Below are 24,135 nucleotides of genomic sequence, written 5' to 3' on the forward strand. Positions count from 1 at the left end.
TTGTTCCTCAATTCGTATATTGCTCTCCCCCCCTTTTTAAAAGTTTTTATTTATTTATTTTGAGAGGGGAGGGAGGGGCAGAGAGAGGGAGACAGAGGATCCAAAGCAGGCTCCACACCATCAGTGTAGAGCCTGATGTGGGGCTCAGTCCCAGAAACTGTGAGACCATGACCTGAGCCAAAATCAAGATTGGAGGCTTACCTGACTGAGCCGCCCAGGCGCCCAGTCTCTTTTTTTAAGACTGATTTTCTTTTAGGGTACTATTGATTTTCTTCTTGTTTATTTTTCTGTATAGTTTTTAGTTTTTTTCTTAGCGGTTATTCTGGTGATTACAGTTAACATCTTGAATTATAATAATCTAGTTTGGATTAATATCAATTTTAGCAGTACGGGAACATTTTTTTCTACATAGTTCATCCTCTCTTGCCTTTGTTGTTATTGTCACAAATTACATCTTTATACATTGACTTCCCAGTGATGTGGTTTTATAATTACTGTTTTATGTTACTGTGTTTGAAATCTAATCAAGAAAGGAGTTCCTAGAAATACATTGATGTTAACTTTTATAATTACCTATTTAGTTTCCTTATTCTTTATTTCCTCACGTGGATTCAAACTGCTGTCATTTCATTTAAGCTGGACAGGCTTCGTTTAGGAGGCAGGCCTAGTAGCAATAAACTCTGTTTTTGTTTGTCTGGGAATGTCTCAGTTTTGCCAGTTTGTTTTTTATTGATGTGAAATTCATGTAAAATTAACCATTTTTTAAATTTTTTTTTAAAGTTTATTTATTTTGAGAGACAGAGGGAGAGTGCAGGTGGGGGAGGGGCAGAGAGACAGAGGGGTACAGAGGATCCAAAGAGTTCGATGTGGGGCTCAAACTCATGAACTGTTAGATCATGACCCGAACCTAAGTCAGATGCTTAACTGACTGAACCACCCAGGTGCCCCTAAAATTAATGGTTTTAAAGTGAGCAATTGGGTATTTAGCACCTTTACATTTCCATCTTTTGGCTTTTGAGTAGTGCTGCTATGAACTGTATTTAAGTTTATTTATTTATTTTTGAGAAAGAGCAAGCAAGTGCACAAGTTGGGGAGGGATAGGGAGAGGGGGCAGAAGATCCAAAGCAGGCTCTAGGCTCAGCTGTCGGTGCAGGGCCGGATGATGCCGGCACTCAAACTCACAAACCATGTGATCATGACCTGACCTGAAGTCAGGCACTTACTGACTGAGCCACCCAGGTGCCCCTGCTATGAACATTTGTGTACAAGTATTTGAATGCCTGTTTTCAATTCTTTTGAGTATATACGTAGGGGTGGAATTGCTGAGTCATATGGTAATTCTTTGTTTAACTTTTGAGGAATTACACCATTTTCCAGAGGGACCAGACCATTTTACATTACTACCAGCAATATTCTAGGGTTTCATTTTTTTTCACATCCTCAGTAACACTTATTGTACATTTTTCTTTTTTTTTAATGTAGCCATCTCTGTTGGTGTCAAGTGGTATCTCATTGTGAATTCATTTTGCATTTCCTAATGGCTAATGATGTGGAATAGACTTCTCATGTGCTCATTGGCCATTGGTATGTATAACTTTGGACAAATGTCATTTCAAGTCCTTTGTCCACTTTTTAATTGTGTAGTCTTTTTGTTGAGTAGTAAACATTGTTTATGTATCTGGATATCTGGGTACTAGACACTTAGCAGATACATGGTTTGCAAATATTTTGTCCTATTCTTTTTGTTGTTTTTTCAGTTTCTTGATAATGTCTTTTGTATAGAAGTTTTTCTTTTTGAAGAAGTCTGATTTCTGTATTTTTTTCTTCTGTCACTTCTATCACGCTTTCATTCTGAAGTCTAGTTTTGCTGGGAATATAATTCTTGGTTGACAGTCTTTGTTCCAGTATTTTGGGTATGTTAACCCACTGCCTTCTCGTTTCCATGGTTTCTGACAAGAAATCATTGTTATCGAGAATTCCTTGTGTGGAACAAATTGCTTCTCTTGCTGCTTTCAGCATTCTTTTTTTTTTTTTTTTTTTGCCTTTGTCTTTAACTGTTTGATAATGCCGTGTGTAGGTGTGGATCTCTAATCTTATCCTATTTGGCATTCACTAAGTTTCTCGAATGTCTTTGATCACATTTGGGATGTGTTTGACCATTATTTCTTCAAATAATCTTTCTGCCCTTTCTTCTTCTGGGACTCCCATTATGTATATGTTGGTACACTTGATGGTATCCCACAAATCTTTTAGATTTTATTTTTCTTAATTTTTTTCTCTTCTGTTCCTCACTTAATCTTCATTGACTTCTTCTAAAGTTTACTGATTCTGCCTTCTTCCTGCTTACATCTGTTCTTTAGCTCCCTAATGAATTTTCACTTCATTTATTGTATTTTTCAACTCCAGAATTTCTTTTTGGCTCTTTTTAAATAATATGTTAAAAAAAATATGTCTTTTTATTGATATTCTCTATTTGGTAAAACATCATTTTCATTGGGCTTCTTCTGGGATAGTTTCTAGCCTTTTTTCATACATATGGGCCGTACTTCCTTGGTTCTTTGTATTTCTTTATAGTTTTTTGTTGATAACTTGTCATTTTGAGTATTATAATGTGGTAACTCAAGAAATCAAATTCTCTCCCTTCCTCAGGATTTGTTGTTGCTGTTTGTTGTAGTAGTTATTGTTTAGTGATTCTTTTGAACTAGTTTAGTAAAGCCCACAATCTTTGTTGTGTGTGGCCACTAAAATCTCTGCCCTTTAACATAGTGGTCAGCTTGTGATTAGACAGAGATATCCTTAAATGCCTAGAACCAAAAACAAAAAAACAAAATAAGACAAAACAAAAAAAAAAACCTCCCAGTCTTCGCAGTTGGGTCTCTGTGTTGGGCAGGCTTTCAACTCTCAACCTGGCAGTTTACAACCTGTTTTTGCCTTCATCTTTTGCTTTAAGCACAGAACCTGAAGGTCAACTGGAAGTGAGAGCTTAGTACCCTCTAAATTCTTTCCTGGGCATGTGCACAGCCCTGGGCAAGTATGTGGCCTTCCAGATCTCTAGGAACATGTGAGAGCTTGTAAAAGCCCTTACTCCCTGAATGATGTAATTCTCCAGCCTTTCCTCTTAATTACTTGCCCCAAAGCTTCTTAGTTAATTACTTGCCACAACTACTATCCATTATCCCAGGCAGTGGCAACTAATACATTTGCCTGTAAATGTTTTTGGCAAACATTCCCAGGTAGCTGCCTTTGAGAGACTTCTAAGTGAGATAAAGTCAGCCCTTTGAGCCAGTCCAGTGATCCACTAGGCAGATCAAAACTAACAACCATGATTCTTTGTGAATGAGGTCCCTTCTGCTCCCTCTAGTAGTGGTCCACGTACCAGAAATTTGGGCTATCTTTAAGGCATTATTGAGCTGGGGAGTTGGGGTTGGAGTGGAGCAACAGGATAAATTAAAACATCACAAAGTTTTATTGAGTTCACCTGGTTTTTCTTGTTAAGCATTCCCCTGGTTGCTGCAGCTTTTGGTTAGTTTCCTGAGTAGAGAGAAAGTTGATTCTGATGGTTTTTGACATGTTTTCTCATTCCTTTTATGTTGGGATTGACTTTTGGTGCTCTTTACCTTGCCTTTTTCACTGACATCATTCTGTGTTTATATGATCTCATAGATTCGGATTCTGGATCAGACTCGGATTCTGATCAAGAGAATGTTGCTTCTGGCAGTAATGCCTCTGGAAGTGAAAGTGAGCAAGATGAAAGAGGTGATTCAGGAAAGCCAAGTAATAAGGAACTGTTTGGAGATGACAGTGAGGATGAGGGAGCTTCACATCACAGTGGGAGTGATAATCACTCTGAAAGATCAGACAATAGGTCAGAAGCTTCTGAGCGTTCTGACCATGAAGACAATGACCCCTCAGATGTAGATCAGCACAGTGGATCAGAAGCTCATAATGATGATGAAGATGAAGGTCATAGATCAGATGGAGGGAGCCATCATTCAGAAGCAGAAGGTTCTGAAAAAGCACATTCAGATGATGAAAAATGGGACAGAGAAGATAAAAGCGACCAGTCAGATGATGAAAAGATACAAAATTCCGATGATGAAGAGAGGGCACAAGGATCTGATGAAGATAAGCTGCAGAATTCTGATGATGATGAGAAAATGCAAAACACAGATGATGAGGACAGGCCTCAGCTTTCAGATGATGAGAGACAACTGTCAGAAGAGGAGAAGGCTAATTCTGATGATGAACGGCCAGCAGCTTCTGATAATGATGATGAGAAACAGAATTCTGATGATGAAGAACGGCCACAGATGTCTGATGAGGAGAAAATGCAAAATTCTGATGATGAAAGGCCACAGGCCTCAGATGAAGAACACAGGCATTCAGATGATGAAGAGGAACAGGACCAGAAATCAGGTAATGCATTTATGAGAACCAAAATGGTTTAGTAGAAGCGTCCATATACAGCAGTGGTGCAGTATCCATGCCCACCTTTAGTACCTGTTTTTCTCTTCTGTTCCTCCATTTCAGCCCTTTCTAAGTATACGTTTTGCTTTAAATTTTTCCCCCTAATAATCCATTTATTTTTATCTACCATCATTTGTTAATTGATGATAGATCAAGAAAAGAAAGAGGACAGTCTTCAGGAAAGATATATGGTGCTTAAGTAGCTAGGTAATGAATGGAGTTGGTTCCATTTCTGTTGGTAACTGAGAAGCATGCCTCAGGTGAGAATAGATTTGCCTGGGGAAAAAAAGCAATGCCATTGAAAATCTCCATAGGGTAGTTGTACTGACTTGTAAATCTCATACTCCAGCTCAAGGTTTTTGAGATCCAAAATTTGATCATCCAGAGGTAATTAGGCTCCAAGGAGTTCATTCAAACTAGTCACTTATACTGATAGTATAAGAAACTAATTTATAAACATTGAGTTGCTAAATTATTGATTTTGAGAGGATCAGTTATTTCTCTCTTGTCATTGTATACTTGCTGTTGGGGAAAATCAACATTGGATACCAAATGGTAATATCAGGAGGTTGCCTGGGGAGTATAACATCCAGAAGATGAAAACGTGGCTGGATGATCTCAGTGAGCTATGGTAGCTTGACACATGCATCCTCTAGAGAGATGTGCTTGGGTCAGAATACTTATTTCTTAAAGCTGCAGGAAACACATAGCCTAACTTTGGCTACTGACTCCCTTTTATAATAGTTATGTATACTGTTCTTCTCAAGTTAACACATTCTTCATATAGAATATTGAAATTTGGAGATCTTGTTTCTTTGCATTGTAAAAGTCACCTTGGTTAGGTTAGAATTCTTAAGTAATACCTAGATTGTTTCATTTCCATAGGTGATTGATTATACTCACATATTGATCCTGTCATCTTAGCTTAGATATGGGGGAGAGGGCCTTTAATCCTCTAATACATACTCACAGGATAGCATTCAAGACCACATTTTGGCATTATTTAGGAGGAGGCCAAAGAATTTCGAGAGATGGATAAAGGTCTGTCTAGACTACAGGACTGCAATAAGTATTCAATAACTAGTTTTGGGTAGAGTTATTTGTACTGGTAGCGGAATCATTAAAGTTCATGCATTACTTCCCCAATAATAGCAGACTAACCTAAGGCTAGGGTTATGGTGGGGAATCTTATAGCTGGTTATTCTGCTTAACTCTTACCTAGATCGACGTGGTTTTCTTCAAGTTGACAATTAGGGAAATAGTTGTACCATCCAGAGATAGTGACATACAGTTGACTCTTGAACAACATGGGTTTGAACTCTGTGGGTCTCCTTATATGCAAGTTTTTCATTAAATATAGTACATTATTATAAATGTATTTTATGATTTTCTTAATATTTTCTTTTTTCTAGCTTTGTTGTAAGAATACAGAGTGTGTAACATACCAAATATGTGTTAACTGTTTATGTTGTCAGGAAGGCTTCCAGTCAACAATAGGGTATCAGTAGTTGTTTTGGGGGAGTCAGACATTATTTGTGGATTTTTGACTGTGTTGTGTGTGTGTGTGGGGGGGGGCAGTGTCCCTAACCTCCATGTTGTTCAACTGTATTTGTCTCTTCCATTGATTGCAATGTTTTTACCTCTGTTTTTCTTTTTTTGTAATGAGTCCTATATAAATTTGGTCATAAGTTTCAGTACCACTTTTTTCATTCTATCAGGTTTTTCTGCTTATAGAAAATGTTCCTTGAATTAATGTTATTTTTAAATTAACTACAGTTTGTATGTGTATGTACAGTTCTAGTAGTGTTAACACATAAATATCTTTGTGTAACCATCCCACAGTCAGGACGCAGAACAGTTCTGTTAACCTAAAAAACTCCCTCATTCTGTCCCTTTTATAGTCACATCCTTTCTCCACCACTGTCCCCTGACAATTACTGATCTGTTTTCTCACTGCACTTTTGTCTTTGGGAGAATGTCATTAGTAAAATGGAATCAGATGTAGTATGTAGCCTTTTTTCTTTAATTTAGATTTCTTTCACCTAGCAGGATGCATTTGAGATTTATCTAAATTGTTAACATGTATCAGTAGTTCATTCTTATTTATTACTGAGTAGTTTTCCATTGTATGGGTGCACCACAGTTTATCCCCAGTGTTGCTTTTAAAGCACAGAATTCAAGGTTAAGATATGACTGTGATTATGAAGAACTTCTAATTCTACCCTTACAGAGTCTGCAAGGGGCAGTGACAGTGAAGATGAAGTTTTACGGATGAAACGCAAGAATGCAATTGCCTCTGATTCAGAAGCAGATAGTGACACTGAGGTACCAAAAGGTATTCCAGTTACTTCTTTTACATATATATATTTCTGTCTCTCTTTCTTCATTTAACTGCAGTGCGCTGTCGACTCTGGACATTTACCCCAGACTGCAAGATCCATGGAAAAGAGTGTGGATATACTTAGTGTACACAGGGAAGTTGTACAGATATGAGAAATCATTTATGCTTAATCAGTTGGAGAAGAACCTGTTGCTGCTGCTTTTTTTCTTCTTTTTTTTTTTTAACCTAAGCTCTATGCCCAGCGTGGGGCTTGAACACATGACCCTGAGATCAAGCATCGCATGCTCTACTGATAGAGCCAACCCCACCCCTCTGCTTCTTCATTTAGAGTTAGATAAATCTGTTGTTAGGAGGCTGAGGCTCTGATTGAGGTGGCAACGTCCATTTCTTTAGTTTGAATACTGATAGTTTCAGGACAGCTAGTTCTTAATTCCTTAGTAGGTTAATAACACAAGAAGGACTTGATTCTTTAAAGCTATGGGTTAGATGAAGAAGTCATAAAAACCCAGGATTAAGTAAGGTAGGTTTGTTAAAAGGATAAAAGATCTGCCTGTTCATCTCTATGGGTGACTGTTTCAAATGGCAGATTGCTGTACAATACAGATGTTAGTGTAAAAGTTTCCACAAACATAAATTTGATAGTTTCATTACACACAACCATTGTGCTAAATGGTAATTAGGCATTAATGTTAAATACCTTATATACATTATTGTAAGTAACACTATAAGTAAAGCAAATAGAGGGTCAACTAGAGAGAAAAGGAGAGAGCTGGCAGAACAGGAAGTTGTGGGATTTACTTAAAGATTTTTGGATCTGTAGCTAGTGGTTATGTGCCTGGACTTTGGAATCAGATGATCCAAGTTAGAATCTCTGTGGCTCCACTTTCCAGCTGTATGAAGTTTGGTCAAATCAGTTATTTACTACCCTTCAGTTTTCTGATCTGTAAAAGGGAGATGATGCTAGCTGTCTTAGAGGGTTGGTATCAGAATTCGATATATTCATTCTTTTATTTAGCTCGGTTGTTTATTGAGAACCTACTGTGTACTAGTACTGTTCTGGGTGCTGGGAATGTAGCAATGATCAACATTCTGGTAGGGTCAGGGTAGGTTAGGGAGACTGATAATGACACGAAGTAAATTAAACATACACTATGTCAGATGGTGTTAAGAACTAGGAAGAAAATGAATCAGAAGGGACATGAGTTGGGTGGTATTTCATTTTGATTTTATCATACAGATGAACTTGGCAGAACCTGGATCTTCCTTGCCTCCCTTTTTTTTTTTTTTTTTTTTTTAATTGTTATGGCTTTATTTTTTTAGAGCTGTTTGTGTTTTAGAGCAGTTTAGGGTTCACTCTGGAATTGGGGGAAGATACAGAGATTTCCCACATACCTCCTGCCCTCACACATGCATAATCTACCTCATTATCAGCATCCCCCACCAGAGCGGTACATGTATTACAATTGGTGAACCTACACTGATACGTCATTATCCAAAGCCCATAGTTTATATTACGGTTCACTCTGGTTCACTCTTGGTGTTGTACATTTTGTGTGTTTGGACAAATGTGAGTTACCTGTATCCATCATTATGGTATCATATCGAGGAGTTAGTTTCACTGTCCTAAAACCCCTCATGTTCTACCTATTCATCTCTCCTTGCACCTAACGTCTGGCAATTGCTGATCTTTTTATTGATTCCATAGTTTTGCCTTTTCCAGAATGTCATATAATTGGAGTTATATAGAACGTAGCCTTTTCTGATTGGCTTCTTTTACTTAGTAATGTGCATTTCCTCCATGTCTTTTATGGCTTGACCACTTTTTTTTTTTAGGACTGAGTAATATTCCTTTAGATGTATCAGTTTATTCATTCACCTACTTAAGGACATCTTGGTTACTTCCAAGTTTTGGCAAATATGAATAAAGCTGCTGTAAACATTTGTTTGCAGGTTTTAGTGTGGACATAAGTTTGCAACTCCTTTGGGTAAATACCAAGGAGCATGATTGTTAGAGCATATGGTGAGAGTTTGTTTACCTTTCTAAGAAACTGCCAGGCTGTCTTCTAAAGTAGCTGTCGCATTTGCATTCCTGTGAACGATGATTGAGAGTTCCTGTTGCTCCATATTTTTGCCAGCATTTAGTGTTGTCAGTGTTCTGGATTGGGGCCATTCTAGTGTGTTGCCTCTCCTTTTTTTCAGGGATTTTTTTTCTCCCCTTTGTCTCAGTAGCTCTCTCATGGTTTTATCGTAGACTATATCATTGCCAATGATTGTAACTGCTCTATAATCTCAGTTTCAAGCAGTCTACTTTCTGACTACCCTCCTATCTTTCTTTCACCCCTTCCTCTACCTTTTGTTTATTGGCTTATTACAGATTATTGTTGTTGTTTTACCAAACTTACCTGAAGTTCTGCCTCTGATGAGAGGGGCCTGGATAGACAGGGGCCTGCATTTTTAAAACTTGAGGGACTGTGTAGAGAATAGGCCTGTATTGAGGGCTTGAGCCCCAAATGTGAGTATCTAGACTGTAGGAGGACATTTGGGCTCCTGGAGAATAAAGGAAAACAGAAGAACAGGTTGCAGAAAATGAAGGGAAAATAAATGTTTCCTCTACAGCCTTGCCTTTGACTGAATTTGCCCCCTTCCCCCTCCATAGGTACTCTGGTCACATCTTTGAGAGCCAGGTTCAGAGTTGTGTTTGTGTAGTTTCCTGGTGCCTGGTCCAGAAACCTTGGGACTATGTGGAAGGGATAACTTTGAAGAACTTTTGTAATGTATATTAATACTGTGAATTTTTCCTCTATATTACAGATAACAGTGGAACCATGGATCTATTTGGAGGTGCAGATGATATATCTTCAGGAAGTGATGGTGAAGATAAACCACCTACTCCAGGACAGCCTGTTGTAAGTAAAATTGCCAGGGTGAACTGTGCCCTTATTGAAGGCTAAGTAAGTGTTTCAGAGATTAAGGATCTCTTTTATGCCGAGAAGAGGAAGTTGCTAACTCTTTTGCAATATAAAAGTACAATGAACAGATAACTTTCTTAGTTATGTAGGGAACACATGTTTATAAAGGGGAGTAGGAGTAACCACCCTGGTACATTCATCCGCGGGAATGCCATTCAGCAATGAAAAGGTTGAAGTATTGATACACACAAGAACTTGGATGAAAGTCCAGGGTATGCAGTGTGAGAAAAAGCCAATCCCAAAAAGTTACGCACTCTATGATTCCACTTACATAGTATTCTTGAAATGACAAACTTACAGAAATGGAGAAGAGCTTAGTGGTTGCCTGAGATTTAGAAGGGATGAGGGTAAGGACAAAAGTGGATGTAGCTATAAAAAGGTGATATGAATCTTTGTAATGATGGAAATGTTCTGTATTGATTATATCAAGGTCAATCTCCTGGTTGCCATATAGTTTTTACAAAGTGTTACCACGGGGGAAACTGGATATAAACAAAAAGTAAGTGCCTGGCATGAGGTTGGTGCCATGCTGTAAGAGAGGAGACTGCAGCGATCTGTGACTGGAAAAACTGATTTAAATGTCTTTCTTGTTCATGCCAAGAAGTGTGTACTGTTGATAATCTTCTCTCATTTTAATTGAAAGAGTGATTCCTGTTGGTGAATATGTGGAAGACAGATTTATCACAAAAGAAATTTTTTTTTTTTTTTTTAAGACATCTTTTCTTACATTGATGTTTCCGAACTGATCTTGTTTCCCTTGCAGTTTTTGGTGGGGGCTGGATGGGTAGGGATGGGGACTGAGGGCTGTTTTAGCTCCAGAGTCCCAATAGCCTTCTTGTCTACCTAAGTCATTAAAGTGTGGAAGTTGAGCTAGACTAGACCATTTCTAAGGTTCTATCAAGCTCTAAAATTCTATTTCTTTTACTAGGATGAAAATGGATTGCCTCAGGATCAACAGGAGGAGGAGCCAATTCCTGAGACCAGAATAGAAGTAGAAATACCCAAAGTAAACACTGATTTAGGAAATGACTTGTATTTTGTTAAACTGCCCAACTTTCTCAGTGTAGAGCCCAGGTAAGGGGATCAGTTAAAAGCGTTTCTTAAAAAAAAAAAAAGAAAGAAAGAAAGAAAAAAGGCGTTTCTAGATGTTGGATAGAAATATGTGGAATGTTGATATTTTTCTGATTTTACATTAGTTGGCTAATCACAAAATGGAATATCGATCATGTGTCTCTGAAAAAATAAGCATATCTTGTGATAGAAAAAGTATGGACTGATGTTAAAGGAGACTTTTAATGTTTGTAATTGTTTTTAGCAGTTGATACGTTCTTATGAGTTAATAGAAATTGCAAGCCTTTGGGTGTTTTTCAACTAGTGCAGCCCTGAAAAAGCTGAAATTGGGAGTGGTGAAATGTGCTAGAGATACTAAACGTGTCCACTTTAGCTGCCATTGTGGATGTAGAAAAACTAATGGTTTGGGACAGTTAAACAGTGTTGATGGATATTATTCACTAAGTAACATATAAGCTTGGTTCATTTTTTTTCCCTAGTAAAATGATGTAGAAAGCTAGAGCAGGTATGCCCTGTTCTTTGGAAGACATATAAAAGTAAAGAATATTTTGAATATTTAGCCTTGCTTTTTAAGCAGTATGTATTAGCACCAAATTTCAAGAAGGGGCAGTAATTTGAATACTTCCTTGAAATTGAACATGAAGGTATTTATTTGACCATTATGATTTTTCATTATATTATGATTTTTAGTATAATGGAGGATGTTAATAGAGATGTTATTAGATAGCTGTAATGTTCCTTATAAAATATAATTAATAACTTTATTTTAAAAACAATTTGTAGACCTTTTGATCCTCAGTATTACGAAGATGAATTTGAAGATGAGGAAATGCTAGACGAAGAAGGTCGAACCAGGTTAAAATTAAAGGTACTTTTCCATGTTTTACTCATTTAGTTTTTCCTTTTCTAAAGTAAAACCTGGGGATATTCACTTGAGACTTGAGCTTTTCAGAATAATTTATGTTTTTCTTTTCATAAATAAATTGTCTTTTCAGAATATTTTTAGGAAGGAAATATATAGCTTTTTCTCTGTAAAGGTGGCACTTTTCCATCATTGTTTTCACTCTTGTATGTTTTTGATGCTTAAATTAATTAGCTTCTTCCTTCAAAGTAAGTAGCATTGTGGTTTGGTGGTTAGAATGACTACCTCCATATGTACTGTGGGTTAAGTTCTAGCAACGTCCTGCAGGAGGATGTCCTTCAGGCTCTTTGATCTATGGATAAATAAATCATATACAAAAAGAATTTATTACTAATACCTTCTGGTTACTCTTGTTGACTATTAGGAGAGATTTTTATTATGCTACATTCCTATTAATGTTTCTCTTTGATATACTTTGTCTCTCCACGGAGGGCCTCTAATCTTTAATCAAGGAGGGTGTGGTTTAAGCAGATCCTTTAAAATTGAGTTGTATCAAAGAATTAGAAGCAGTTGAACTTACAGTACTGTCACTGGAGCTATCCTTTTTTAATTCATAAATCCAAAAGATTGCCTATGTAAATACCTCATTTTTCAGTGGATATTGCATATGCTGTTTGAATGGTAAGTGGCAGTCCGGCATTCTTAGAATTCAGGGGCTGAATTTTTACAATAATTCCATCTCTTCAAGTGTGATAAATCTACAAGCATCTAAAGAACCTTATACAAGTTATTTCTATCCAAAATGCATGGACTTCCAGAGCTTTTCAGTGAGATTTCACCAGTCCTTTTTTTTTTTTTTTTTTTTTATTCCTTCCTCTTAATGGAAATATAAATCAAATGAGAAAATGGAAATAGACACCAATAACTTGCTCTGGGTCGCACAATTAATAGGTATAGTTTTTAGACTGTTATTTATTTACTTACTTTGCTGTCCTTTTTCTTGCCTCTTCCCTTCCCCCATTAGCTCATCTGTTAATATTTTTCCTTTGAGATTGTGTATCTATTGATATAAGGTTAGGACTATGAATTTTTCATGCTTGTTTTAGTGCCTCTAACATTATTTTACCACTTTTCATTATTTCTCATCATTTATATAAATTAATGTGGTAGTTTGTTATTAACTCCTTATTGATTTTTTGCATTTCCCCTTCTATTAGGGTACAGCAAATATCAATATATCTATTTTCAGGCCATAGAGTGTCAGACTCCAGTATAGGCATCAAAGATTATAAATGAGTATTTTACTCTAAAACTTTGAGGCTTAGAGTACAAAAGGTTGGTGTGTAACTATTTTTTAATGGTGCGTGATGGAAAATAACCCTGGATGCTTTCTTTTTTGCTACATTATTTTTTCAAATATTTATTCAAATTTCAGTTAGTTAACATATAGTGCAATATTGGTTTTAGGAGTAGAATTCAGTGATTCATCATTTACAAATAACACCCAGTGCTCATCACAAGTGCCCTCCATCACCCATCTAGCTCATCCGTCACCCCCCTCCCACCATCAACCCTCAGTTTGTTCGCTGTCTTATTTATTTATTTAAATTCTCTTTAAATCCAATTTAGCATATAGTATAATAATTTCAGGAATAGAATATAGTGATTGATCATTACATATAATACCCAGTACTCATATCAACAAGTGCCAAGTGCCCTCGTTAATGCCCATCACCCATTTAGCCTGTCCCCCCACCCAGTACTCCTCCAGCAACCCTTAGTCCTATTTAAGAGTCTCTTATAGTTCACCTCCCTCCCTCTTTTTATCTTATTTTTCCTTCCCTTCCCCTGTGTTCATCTATTTTGTTTCTTAAATTCCTCATATGAGTGAAATCATATCATATTTGGGGCACCTGGGTGGCTTAGTCAGTTAAGCGGCGGACTCCAGGTCAGGTCATGATCTTGCGGTTTGTGAGTTCAAACCCCACATTGGGCTCTGTGCTGACAGCTCAGAGTCTGGAGCCTGCTTCAGATTCTGTGTCTCCCTCTGTCTCTGTCCCTCCCTCTCTCGTGCTCTGTCTCTCTCTCTCCCTCTCTCTCTCAAAAAAAAAAAAAAAATTAAAAAGGGTAAGACTCATATCTAAATATTAAAAGAAATCATATGATATTTATCTCTCTCTTATTCCACTTAACATAATACACTCTAGTTTCATCCATGTTGCAAATGGGAAGATTTCATTCTTTTTGATTGCCAGGTAATATTCCAGTGTGTGTGTGTGTGTGTGTGTGTGTGTGTGTGTGTGTGTGCGCGCGCGCGCGCGTGTGTGTGCGCGTGTGTACACCACATCTCCTGTATCCATTCATCAGTCTATGGCCATTTGGGCTCTTTCCATAATTTGGTTGTTGTTCATTGTGCTGCTGTAAACATTGGGGTGTATGTGCCCCTTCAAATCAGCATTTTTTTTTTATCCTTTGGATAAATCCTTAGTAGTGCAATTGCTGGATCGTAAAGTAGTTCTATTTTAAATTTTTTGAGGATCCTCATACTGTTTTCCAGAGTGGCTGCACCAGTTTGCATTCCCACCAACAGTGCAAAAGTGTTCCCCTTTCTCTGCATCCTTGCCAACCTTTGTTGTTTCCTGAGTTGTTAATTTTTCCCATTTTGACAGGTATGAGGTGGTACCTCATTGAGGTTTTGATTTGTATTTCCCTGATGATGAGTGATGTTGAGCATTTTTTCATGTGTCGGCCGTCTGGCTGTCACCTTTGGAGAAGTGTCTGTTCATGTCTTTTGCCCATTTCTTCCCTGGATTAATTTGTTTTTTGGGTGTTGAGTTTGACAAGTTCTTTATAGATTTTGAATACTAAACCTTTATCTGATATGTGATTTGCAAATATCTTCTCCCATTCTGTCGGTTACCTTTTAGTTTTGGTGATTATTTTGTTCTCTTTTTAAAAGTCTCTTACCTATTTTGACTGCTGTTGAAATAAAGAGGTCATGAAACCCAGAAAAAAAAAAAGAATCTTTTGTGGTTTTTTCCCTCTCTCTCTTTCCTCTTTTTTGTTTATTAAATTTCACATGTCAGAGAAATATGGTATTTGTCTTTGACTGACTTCACTTAGCATAATACGCTCTAACTTCATCCACATCATTGCAAGTGGCAGTATTTCATTCTTTTTGATGGCTGAGTATATTCCATTGTAGATATCTATATCTATATCTATATCTATATCTATATACACACACACACACACACACACACACACACACACACCACATCTTTATTCATCAGTTGATGGACATTTGGACTCTTTCCATAGTTTGGCTATTGTTGATAATGCTGCTATAAAGATCAGATAATGCTGCTAAAAAGATCAGGATGCATGTATCCCTTTGACTCTGTAATTTTGTATCTTTTGGGTAAATACCTAATAGTGCAAATTGCTGGGTCATAGCGTACTTCTATTGTTAACTTTAAAAAAAAATTTTTTTCTGTTTATTTTTGAGAGATAGAGCATTGTGAGTGGGGGATGGGCAGAGAGAGGGAGACAGAGGATCCAAAGTGGGCTCCATGCTGACAGCAGAAAGCCCAGGAAGGGGCTTGAACTCAGGAACTGTGAGATCATGACCTGAGCCAAAGTCAGATGCTTAACCAACTGAGCCACCCAGATGCCCCTATTTTTAATTTTTTGAGGAGCCTCCATACTGTTCTCCAGAGTGGCAATACCAGTTTGAATTCCTACCAACAGTGCAAAAGGGTTCCCTGTTCTCCACATCCTCGCCAACACCTGTTGTTTCTCGTGTTGTTATTTTTAGCCATTCTTACAGGTGTGAGGTGGTATCTCATTGTGGTTTTGATTTGTATTTCCCTCATGATGAGTGATGTTGAACATCTTTTCGTGTGTCTGTTAGCCATCTGGATGTCGTTTTTGGAAAAATGTGTATTCATGTCTTCTGACCATTTCTTCACTGGGTTATTTGTTTCTTGGGTGTTTGATAAGTTCTTTATAGATTTTGGATACTAACCCTTTATTTGATACATCATTTGCAAATATCTTCTCCCATTCCATGGGTGCTTTTTTAGTTTTGTTGACTGCCTCCTTTGCTGTGCAGAAGCTTTTTATCTTGATAAAGTTCCAATAGTTCATTTTTGCTTTTGTTTCCCTTGCCTCCAGTGACTGTCTATTAATAAGAAGTTGCTACAGCTGAGATCAAAGAGGTTGTTGCCTTTGTTCTCCTCTAGGATTTCTATGGTTTCCTGTCTCACGTTTAGGTGTTTCATTCATTTTGAATTTATTTTTGTGCATGGTATAAGAAAGTTGGACCCTTTGTTTCTTGAGTGATGTTCTGGAGACTAGCCTGAACATTTTTAAAGAGTTGGTTGGTGGTGTAATTCTTCAAAGAACAGGAATTGGGGTGGGGTGTCTGACTGGCTTACTCGGAAGAGTGTGCGACTCTTGATTTTGGGGTTGTGGCTTTGAGCCCCGTGTTGGGTATAGAGATTACTAAAAAAAAATAACCTTAAAATAAAGAGTAAGGAACCAGGTATGGTTTATATATTTCTATGAGGTCATCCATCTTTAAAGGTATTTTACTGTGTTTTTCATCCTGATAGGGTAGGACCTAGCAGTGTATTCTATCATAGCTTCATTCTAATTTGAATCACCTTCTATAACAGAAAACATTTTTCACAATGGCTTCTCAGTTAATAATGGCCCATATATGTGTGTATGTTTTTTTGCTTGAGAGGGAGGGTAGGAATAGGGATAGATTGTTTTGTTTTTATGTCTTTATTAAGGAAATTTTTAAACACATTACAAATATAATGAGAACTGTATAATGAACTCTGATGTAACCTTCACTCAGTGGTTGGACAATTTTGTTTCATCTGTATTCCTTACCCCACCTTACCCAGACTTTTAAACAATCTCAGATATGTCATTGTATTTCATTCATGAATATTGAGTTCTTTCATCAGCCCGCTTCGTAGTTGTTTTAAGTTTATTTATTTTTTAATGTTTATTTATTTTTGAAGGAGAGAGAGAGCATGAGTCGGGGAGGGGCAGAGAGAGAGGGAAACACAATTCAAAGCAGGATCCGGACTCTGGGCTATCCCATAGAGCCCGATGCAGGGCTCGAACTCACAAGCTGCAAGATCATAACCTGAGCCGAAGTCAGACGCCCAACTGATTGAGCCACCCAGGCGCCCCAGGTTTATTTTTTTTAGTAATCTCTACACCAACCTGGGGCTCGAACTCATGGTCCCAAGATCCAGGGTCGCTTGCTCTTCCGATTGAGCCGGCCAGGCACCCGCATAGTTGTTTATATAGAGAAGAATAAAAAGGAAAGTGGAAAAACTGGAAGGGAACCATTAGGACCGTGTTGCAAAGACAGTCACAGCTAACAGTGGACATCCAGAAAGTCTAAGTGGGAATGGGAGCAGCTGCTTTTCAGGTTGATGGTGAGGGAATAGGCATAGGGAAGCATGGGCTTAGATCAGTTTTCAAAATACTGACTTCTTTTTGTTGCCATCTTGATTCATATTCTCTTTATCTTTGTGAGTATGTGTTTTTAAATTTTTTCACTCTCATTTCAGTGGCTTTCCAGGATGCAGCAGTGATAAACTACATGCATTTAATGTGCTATGATTTCCTGGTAGTCCCATTGAGTTTAATTTCAATAGCAGTGGTTTTCATTTTAGGAAGCTCTTGAATATTTTCCACATCTGCCTGCCATTTCCCCTACATGCAATTAAGATAAGATAACGTTAGGGGCGCCTGGGTGGCGCAGTCGGTTAAGCGTCCGACTTCAGCCAGGTCACGATCTCGCAGTCCGTGAGTTTGAGCCCCACGTCGGGCTCTGGGCTGATGACTCAGAGCCTGGAGCCTGTTTCCGATTCTGTGTCTCCCTCTCTCTCTGCCCCTCCCCCGTTCATGCTCTGTCTCTCTCTGTCCCAAAAATAAATAAACGTTGAAAAAAAAAAAAGATAACGTTAGACTCTAAACCTGCTCAAAAACTAGGGTTTTAATCTTTCCAGGGTGCTGCTTTTTCCTTACCCATATTTAGGGAGCTTCTCTATTTCCCTAGGTTTTTGGTCCCATATTTATTTGGTTTTTTAGCTGTGTGAAAGAACCTGCTTTATAGAGGGAGCTTCAGGTCTAAATTGCTACCTTCTGTGGCCTCAAGTCTTTATCTCTTGTCCTGATAGCTCTTATTGTATCTTAACACATCCAGGGTTATGACAGACTTAGCATTAGCTCAAATGCTCTGGCATTCAGTCCCCTTTGTGATTCCAGCTCTAGGAGTTGAGAAATTCACTTAAGCTAATTGTTTTTCCTGTTGATAACGTATCCAGCATCTCTAGGTGATTAAAACAAAAGGGTTTCAATGTTGTCTGTTTTTCTGTCACTATGTGTGTATGCTTATTCTACAATTCTATGTCTCTTGAGGAGAAAGGAAGCAGAAAGTACAGTACTCTAAGGCACTTGTGTTTTAAAACAGGTGGAAAATACTATAAGATGGAGGACACGCCGGGATGAGGAAGGAAATGAAATTAAAGAAAGCAATGCTCGGATAGTCAAGTGGTCAGATGGAAGGTGAGTCTGAAACACCTAGAATGCGACTAGGAGGGATCAAACTTTAGAATAAAACTTTATTTTTTGGATACCTCGTATTAAAGAATTTCCATTGCTAAGCCTTGGCATTGCACAGAAATCCTGAGAGAAATAAATAGGTAGTTGAAGGTCGAGGGGGCTGGTGAAACACATTAAAAGTAGGCCAAAGATGTGATCATCCTTGCTGGCTATAGTATGGTTGTTTGGAAATGTTAGACCAGCTCCCCTCCCCATTGCATGCTGCTCAGAATAAGATGATGTGTCAGAAAAGCTGCCTTCCACTGGGAAAGTAGTAGAGGCTGAGTAAAAGTCATAGTATGTTTTCCTTCGGAACGTACTTCGTTGGTAAACATGAAAACAACATGTTTTGCTTCTTTGTAGGTTGTTTTTCACGTCATCCTGGCTTCTTTACTCTTTCCTTCTGAAAGTAGCAGTTGTATCACATTTTAAGTAAAATAAAATCGTAGAATGAAAGCTTTATGACTTAAATATATGAAGTGTTTCTTCTTTTCAGCATGTCTCTGCATTTAGGCAACGAAGTGTTTGATGTTTACAAAGCTCCACTGCAGGGAGATCACAACCATCTTTTTATAAGACAAGGTACTGGTCTACAGGGACAAGCTGTTTTTAAAACCAAACTCACATTCAGGTAACTATTATCAACTACAATATTTATTACGGTAAAAGCAGTGAATATAGATATTGTCCAAATTACTTGACTCCTGATTGAATATAACCTTCTGTATAGTTCACCAAAGACTAAGGTCTGGGTCTCAACTCTGAAGATTCAAACGCTATTTTGTCAGGTACACTAAAAGTTCCTTTCACAGGGAACCAAGTCATGCTAATCGAACTTACAGGAGACTGTTATGTAAATCAGAATGTTAATTTATTCCAGTGGTTACTATAGCTTCCAGGGGGTCTAGAATACTTGCTGGTCAGTGTCTTTCCCCCCCCCCCCAATAAAATTGATCTGGAAGACTAACTGATAACTGGAGGTTGGTAGTGTACATGTGGTCAGAGGAAAGGCAACGAGTTGGGCGTCAAGGCTGGGGTCCTCCTGTTCTTTAGGCTGCTGTGTCCAGACCACTCTGGGGGTGTGTCCCCCATGCAGCCCAGAGTACTCAGGTCAGCTGGTGAGAACATTCCCCTTCTTTAGACTGTGTAGGCACTACGGTGAAATGTTCGCATTTTTCTTTTCTTGATTCTAAGCAGATCATCCTCCTTGGGTAATGTTTATCTTTAGAGAGGACACAATAATCTTGATTGCAACTTAGCTTTTTGAAAACTGCAATGGTCAAAAGTCTAGGCTTCAGAATCAGACCTATATTTCAGTTCCATTTCCACATATGCAACCTTGTGCAATTTTCTCAACTTCTCTGCCTCAATTTCCTAATACATAAAATCATTATTTTCATAGAGTAGCTGTGACAGTGAAATCATATAACTTGTAAAACGCAAAGCACTGTGCTCAGCAAATCTCCTTGAGTTTATGTATTTACGGATTCTGGAGGGTGATAATGCCTTGTCAAGCCTTTTTTACTCCAGCTTTTGTTTCTTACTTTCTTTTGAGATAAGAATGTTTCAGTGAGCCACAGAATGGAGAAATTTTGGAATCCTCTCACCTGACGTGTGCAGTTTAGTGTCCCTGCCTATTTTTCCCTAGAAGATAAGAATGGTTTCTGGTCTGTTGTTTTTGTGATGTTGATGTGACTGGCTCACAGATGTATTTGGTAAACAGGCATTTTTGTTAATTTCTTGCAGACCTCACTCTACAGACAGCGCCACACATAGGAAGATGACCCTGTCACTTGCGGATAGATGTTCAAAGACACAGAAGATTAGAATCTTACCAATGGCTGGTCGTGATCCTGAGTGCCAGCGCACTGAAATGATTAAGGTACTTTTTTGCTAAGCTCTATCCTGGGATTTTGGGTACAGGCATACCTCAGAGAGACTGCGGGTTTGGTTCCAGACCTCTGCAATAAAGCAAATCAAATCGTTTTTTTTGTTTCCCAGTGCATGTAAAAATTATGTTTACATCATATTGTCTATTTAAAAACAATTTTTTAATGTTTATTTATTTTTGAGAGAGAGAGAGAGAGAGAGAGAGAGAGAGAGAGAGAGAGACAGAGCATGAACAGGGGAGGGGCAGAGATAGAGGGAGACACAGAATTCAAAGCAGGCTCCAGGCTCTGAGCTGACAGCACAGAGCCTGATGCGGGGCTTGAACTCACGAACTGTGAGATCATGACCTGAGCTGAAGTCAGATGCTTAACTGAGTCACCCAGTCGCCCCCCCCCCCGCCTTTTTAAAATCTTTTTTATATCATACTGTAGTCTATTAAATGTGCAATAGCATTATACCTACAAAAATATGTAGATACCTTAACTTAAACATATTTTTTGCTAAAATATGCAAACCATCATCTAAACTTTTTAGCAAGTCATAACCACTCATCAGAGATCACCATAACAAATATAATAATGAAAAAGTTTGAAAAGTTGCAAGAATTACCAAAATGTGACACAGAAACACAAGGTGAGCAAATAAATGCCGTAAGAAAAATTATGCCTATAGACTTGCTCAGCACAGGGTTGCCGTAAACCTTCAAAGTGCAATAAAATGAGGTATAGCTATATATTAAGAATAGTATTTCCCAAAACTTTGTTTCTCATCTCTTCTTTGAGTACCTTTTTTTCTTTCCAGCTGACATGAACAGGAAGCTGGATCAATTTCCTAAGCATTTGGCAAACAAGAGTGATGTGGTGATGGTCATAAAACAGACACAAGGGTTTGGGTTTTCTCTGACCAGGTCCTCAGGGTTTAGTAACAAACTGATCACTGAAAGGATCTGAACTTTTGCATATAATTTCAAAGATGATTTAGTAAATCGATGTCAAAAGTTAGTGGAAATGCCAGAGATGTAGTCTAAAATAGAATAATAATAGACCAGAAGTTTAAGTGGGAATATGCCTCAAGGAGAATCAAGCAGAGTAGCTGGTGGTTTTTAAGGTCCGTTTATAATGTTCTACCTACTAGGTTTTCAAATCCAGTTAGCTACAAAGTCAATTCTGGGGCATTGTTTGTAAATGATGGGAGTATAATGCTTGTATCAACCCCTGTGGCCTTTTGTGCAGCGCTTGCTTTAAGAAGCCGAATGCAGCAATATAGTTTCATGCTTTCTCTTCTCTATCTTCTCTGATATCTGCTAGATCTCTCCCATTGCCCTTCCTGCTTCGTGTGGTTTTGTTCTTTGGTGCACCAGGGCACAGTGAGGCTAAGACACTCTGGTTGCCTCAGGGCCTTTCTTACCGATCTCATTATCAGACTTCTGTCAGACTCTGCTGATGATCTGGCCCAGGGCCCCTTATATTTTGTTCAAGGAGGCAGGTTAACTAAACCAGATTCATAGCAGTGCCTAACCTAATGGGGTGTAGGTACACTGGCTTTGGGGCCTGACTTCTTGCTCCACTACCCCACCTTTTCTGCTCAAGCCAGCGCAGCTGGAGGAACCTTCAGACTCTAGTCTCAGCATGATTGGAAGAGCCCTCTGGATTACCTTACAAGATCCCCCCTAACCGTCTTCCACTTCCCCAGTTTCCATGAAAATGCACAAGGAATGAACTGGTTGGTTCTTAATCCCTGTTATACTGAATACAATAGTACAACCTTAATGAAAAATTTGCTGCATAGAATGTTTACCAACGTATAGTTGTATGCAGTAATATGGAGCAATTAAATTAGAAATTCAAAGAAATGCCATAATCTCTCATATTGTGTCTCTGTCTTGTGAACACCAGTGTGTGGATCGCCAGGCAGAGAAGGGTGTGAAGGGTGTGAAAGTTCTACTTGGGGCTCAGGGACCCTCCCCTGCCAGCACCTCCCCATCCTGTCATCAGGAGCGACGGGGAGCTCTCTGGGGTGCGGGGCCCTGACAGGAATATGTGAGCACCATTGTAGTTTGATGGAGCCTGAGCAAGTTGGGTTGTCTGTCTCAGGGATTAACAGAAACGGCCGCCCTCAGGCGTCCACTGGTCAAGGATGAGGTTCTTCAGGCTGGTTGCTGCTCTCCAGACTCTGACTGACGGGCAGCACAAGGGGACGCTGCAGCTCCCAGGGCCGTGCCTCTGCCAGTTCTGATCGGCTGCTGGTGCGAGAGAGCCCTCAGCCTCTTCACCCTGTGTTACCTTCACGGCTTAGAACTAAAGAGAGTGATCGCTGTGTGGTAACAGGTGTAGAATGGAGACAACTAGGTGTTATCCTGGGCTGGGCATTCACATATTCTTTAGAGTAAAAGTAGTTTCAGGTGGGCAGTAAACTAGTTCATTTTTCAAAGTTCGCTATTTTATTTGCTTCTTTACAGAAAGAAGAAGAACGTTTGAGGGCTTCTATTCGTAGGGAGTCTCAGCAGCGCCGAATGAGAGAGAAGCAGCACCAGCGGGGACTGAGTGCTAGTTACCTAGAACCTGATCGATATGACGAGGAGGAGGAAGGCGAGGAGTCCATCAGCTTGGCTGCCATTAAAAACCGATATAAAGGGGGCATTCGAGGTGAGTGTGCAGAAGTTAAATTTCATAATTTCAGGGTTCAGGAACTTATCTTTGCATTTGGCCTACTCTGAATGCCCAGTCACTGGACATTTCATCTTTAAGGAATCCGTGGAATGAGTGATACATTTCAAGAGTTACTGAACTAGACATTGCAGAATTCTTCCAGGTGAACCTGAAGGGGTGGGAACTGCTGCCTTGTTCTTACTGAAGGAACAGAAACTTTGAGAGGTCGAGTAACTTGCCCAAAGATGCATAGTTAGTAAGTGGACGGTTCTTGAACCAGGCTCATCTGACTTCTGAGGCATCTGTCTCAGTCCCAGTACTGCATCCAGAGATTTCCCCACAGCCCACGGCAAGGCAAGCTGCTGGAAAGCAGACTGAACCCGAGGTAGAAGACTTGGCCTGGGTTCCCGATCTGAACCGGCTCTAGTCTCACTTCTGCCACTTTTCTGTTGGATTGATGACTTCTCAAAAGTTATAATACCTACCTTCTATTAACCTCATTAGGAAAAAGCCAACCTATTAATAATAGTATTTACAATAGGAGGTTTTGAGAATTGAATGATGTAATACATACACAGTACTTTGCCCAGCACCTGGCACATTCAAGTACTAAAGAAATGAAACCTAAAACCATTGTTGTTATTCTTATTAGTCGTCAGCTTTAGGCAAATGACTTCATATCTCTGAATATCGTGTTCCCTTTCTGTAAAATGAGACTCTAATCCCCCCTAGGTTAGCCCGAGAGAGCTTTGGGAACCACTGTACAATGTAAGATACACCGTGGGTGACCATACATCCTAGTTTTGTCCTTATTGAGTGACAGATTTTAAGAGCACTAAAATTTCCCCTCTGTCATCCTATAAAACACCTTTTTCCTTTCCTTGCAGTGACTGCATTTGTTCTGGTGAGCTATTTCATCCTTCTTTCCTACCTATTAATTATTTTGGGACTACAGTACAGAGGCGATTTTTTTGTTAGTGCTAATTTCCCACAAAAAAGATTAGTTACAGAAATAAACCACATGAATACTAAATAAAAACAAAAAAATTGAGGATGCTTTCGGTTCACCAGAGATTGAAAACCTACCTGACAAGTTCAGTAGCATTCAGTTCAGTTCCAGGGTAGGCTCTGGGTTCTCAGACAAGGGGGTTGGTCTAAAGTCAGCTGCTCTTGATTCCATCCTGAGGTTCACCTGGGCTGGGGCATTAGCGCAGACTGTTACTCCTCTCCATCTCCCTTTGAAATGGCCATCTG

General features: G+C 38.8%; 1 protein-coding gene across 3 annotated transcripts in view; it reads left to right on the forward strand.

Moving 5' to 3' along the window:
• LEO1 (LEO1 homolog, Paf1/RNA polymerase II complex component) overlaps nt 1-24,135 on the forward strand; it is a 65,383-nt gene that overhangs the window by 32,445 nt on the left and 8,803 nt on the right. For 2 of the 3 annotated variants that reach the window (XM_047075102.1, XM_047075103.1), the window contains 9 exons: nt 3,664-4,416; nt 6,698-6,802; nt 9,620-9,714; nt 10,706-10,851; nt 11,632-11,716; nt 18,213-18,307; nt 18,840-18,974; nt 20,090-20,225; nt 22,692-22,878. In XM_047075102.1, the coding sequence (XP_046931058.1) occupies nt 3,664-4,416; nt 6,698-6,802; nt 9,620-9,714; nt 10,706-10,851; nt 11,632-11,716; nt 18,213-18,307; nt 18,840-18,974; nt 20,090-20,225; nt 22,692-22,878 (1,737 nt within the window). Of the gene's footprint in view, nt 1-1,554; nt 1,585-3,663; nt 4,417-6,697; nt 6,803-9,619; nt 9,715-10,705; nt 10,852-11,631; nt 11,717-18,212; nt 18,308-18,839; nt 18,975-20,089; nt 20,226-22,691; nt 22,879-24,135 lie in introns of those variants that run through there. The other variant, XM_047075104.1, reaches the window with a different exon arrangement.

The sequence above is a fragment of the Lynx rufus genome, unplaced genomic scaffold (genome assembly GCF_022079265.1).
Source record: "Lynx rufus isolate CCGP_SWC_20201006 ecotype Redwood Valley unplaced genomic scaffold, mLynRuf1.p SCAF_13, whole genome shotgun sequence".
NCBI lineage: Eukaryota > Metazoa > Chordata > Mammalia > Carnivora > Felidae > Lynx > Lynx rufus.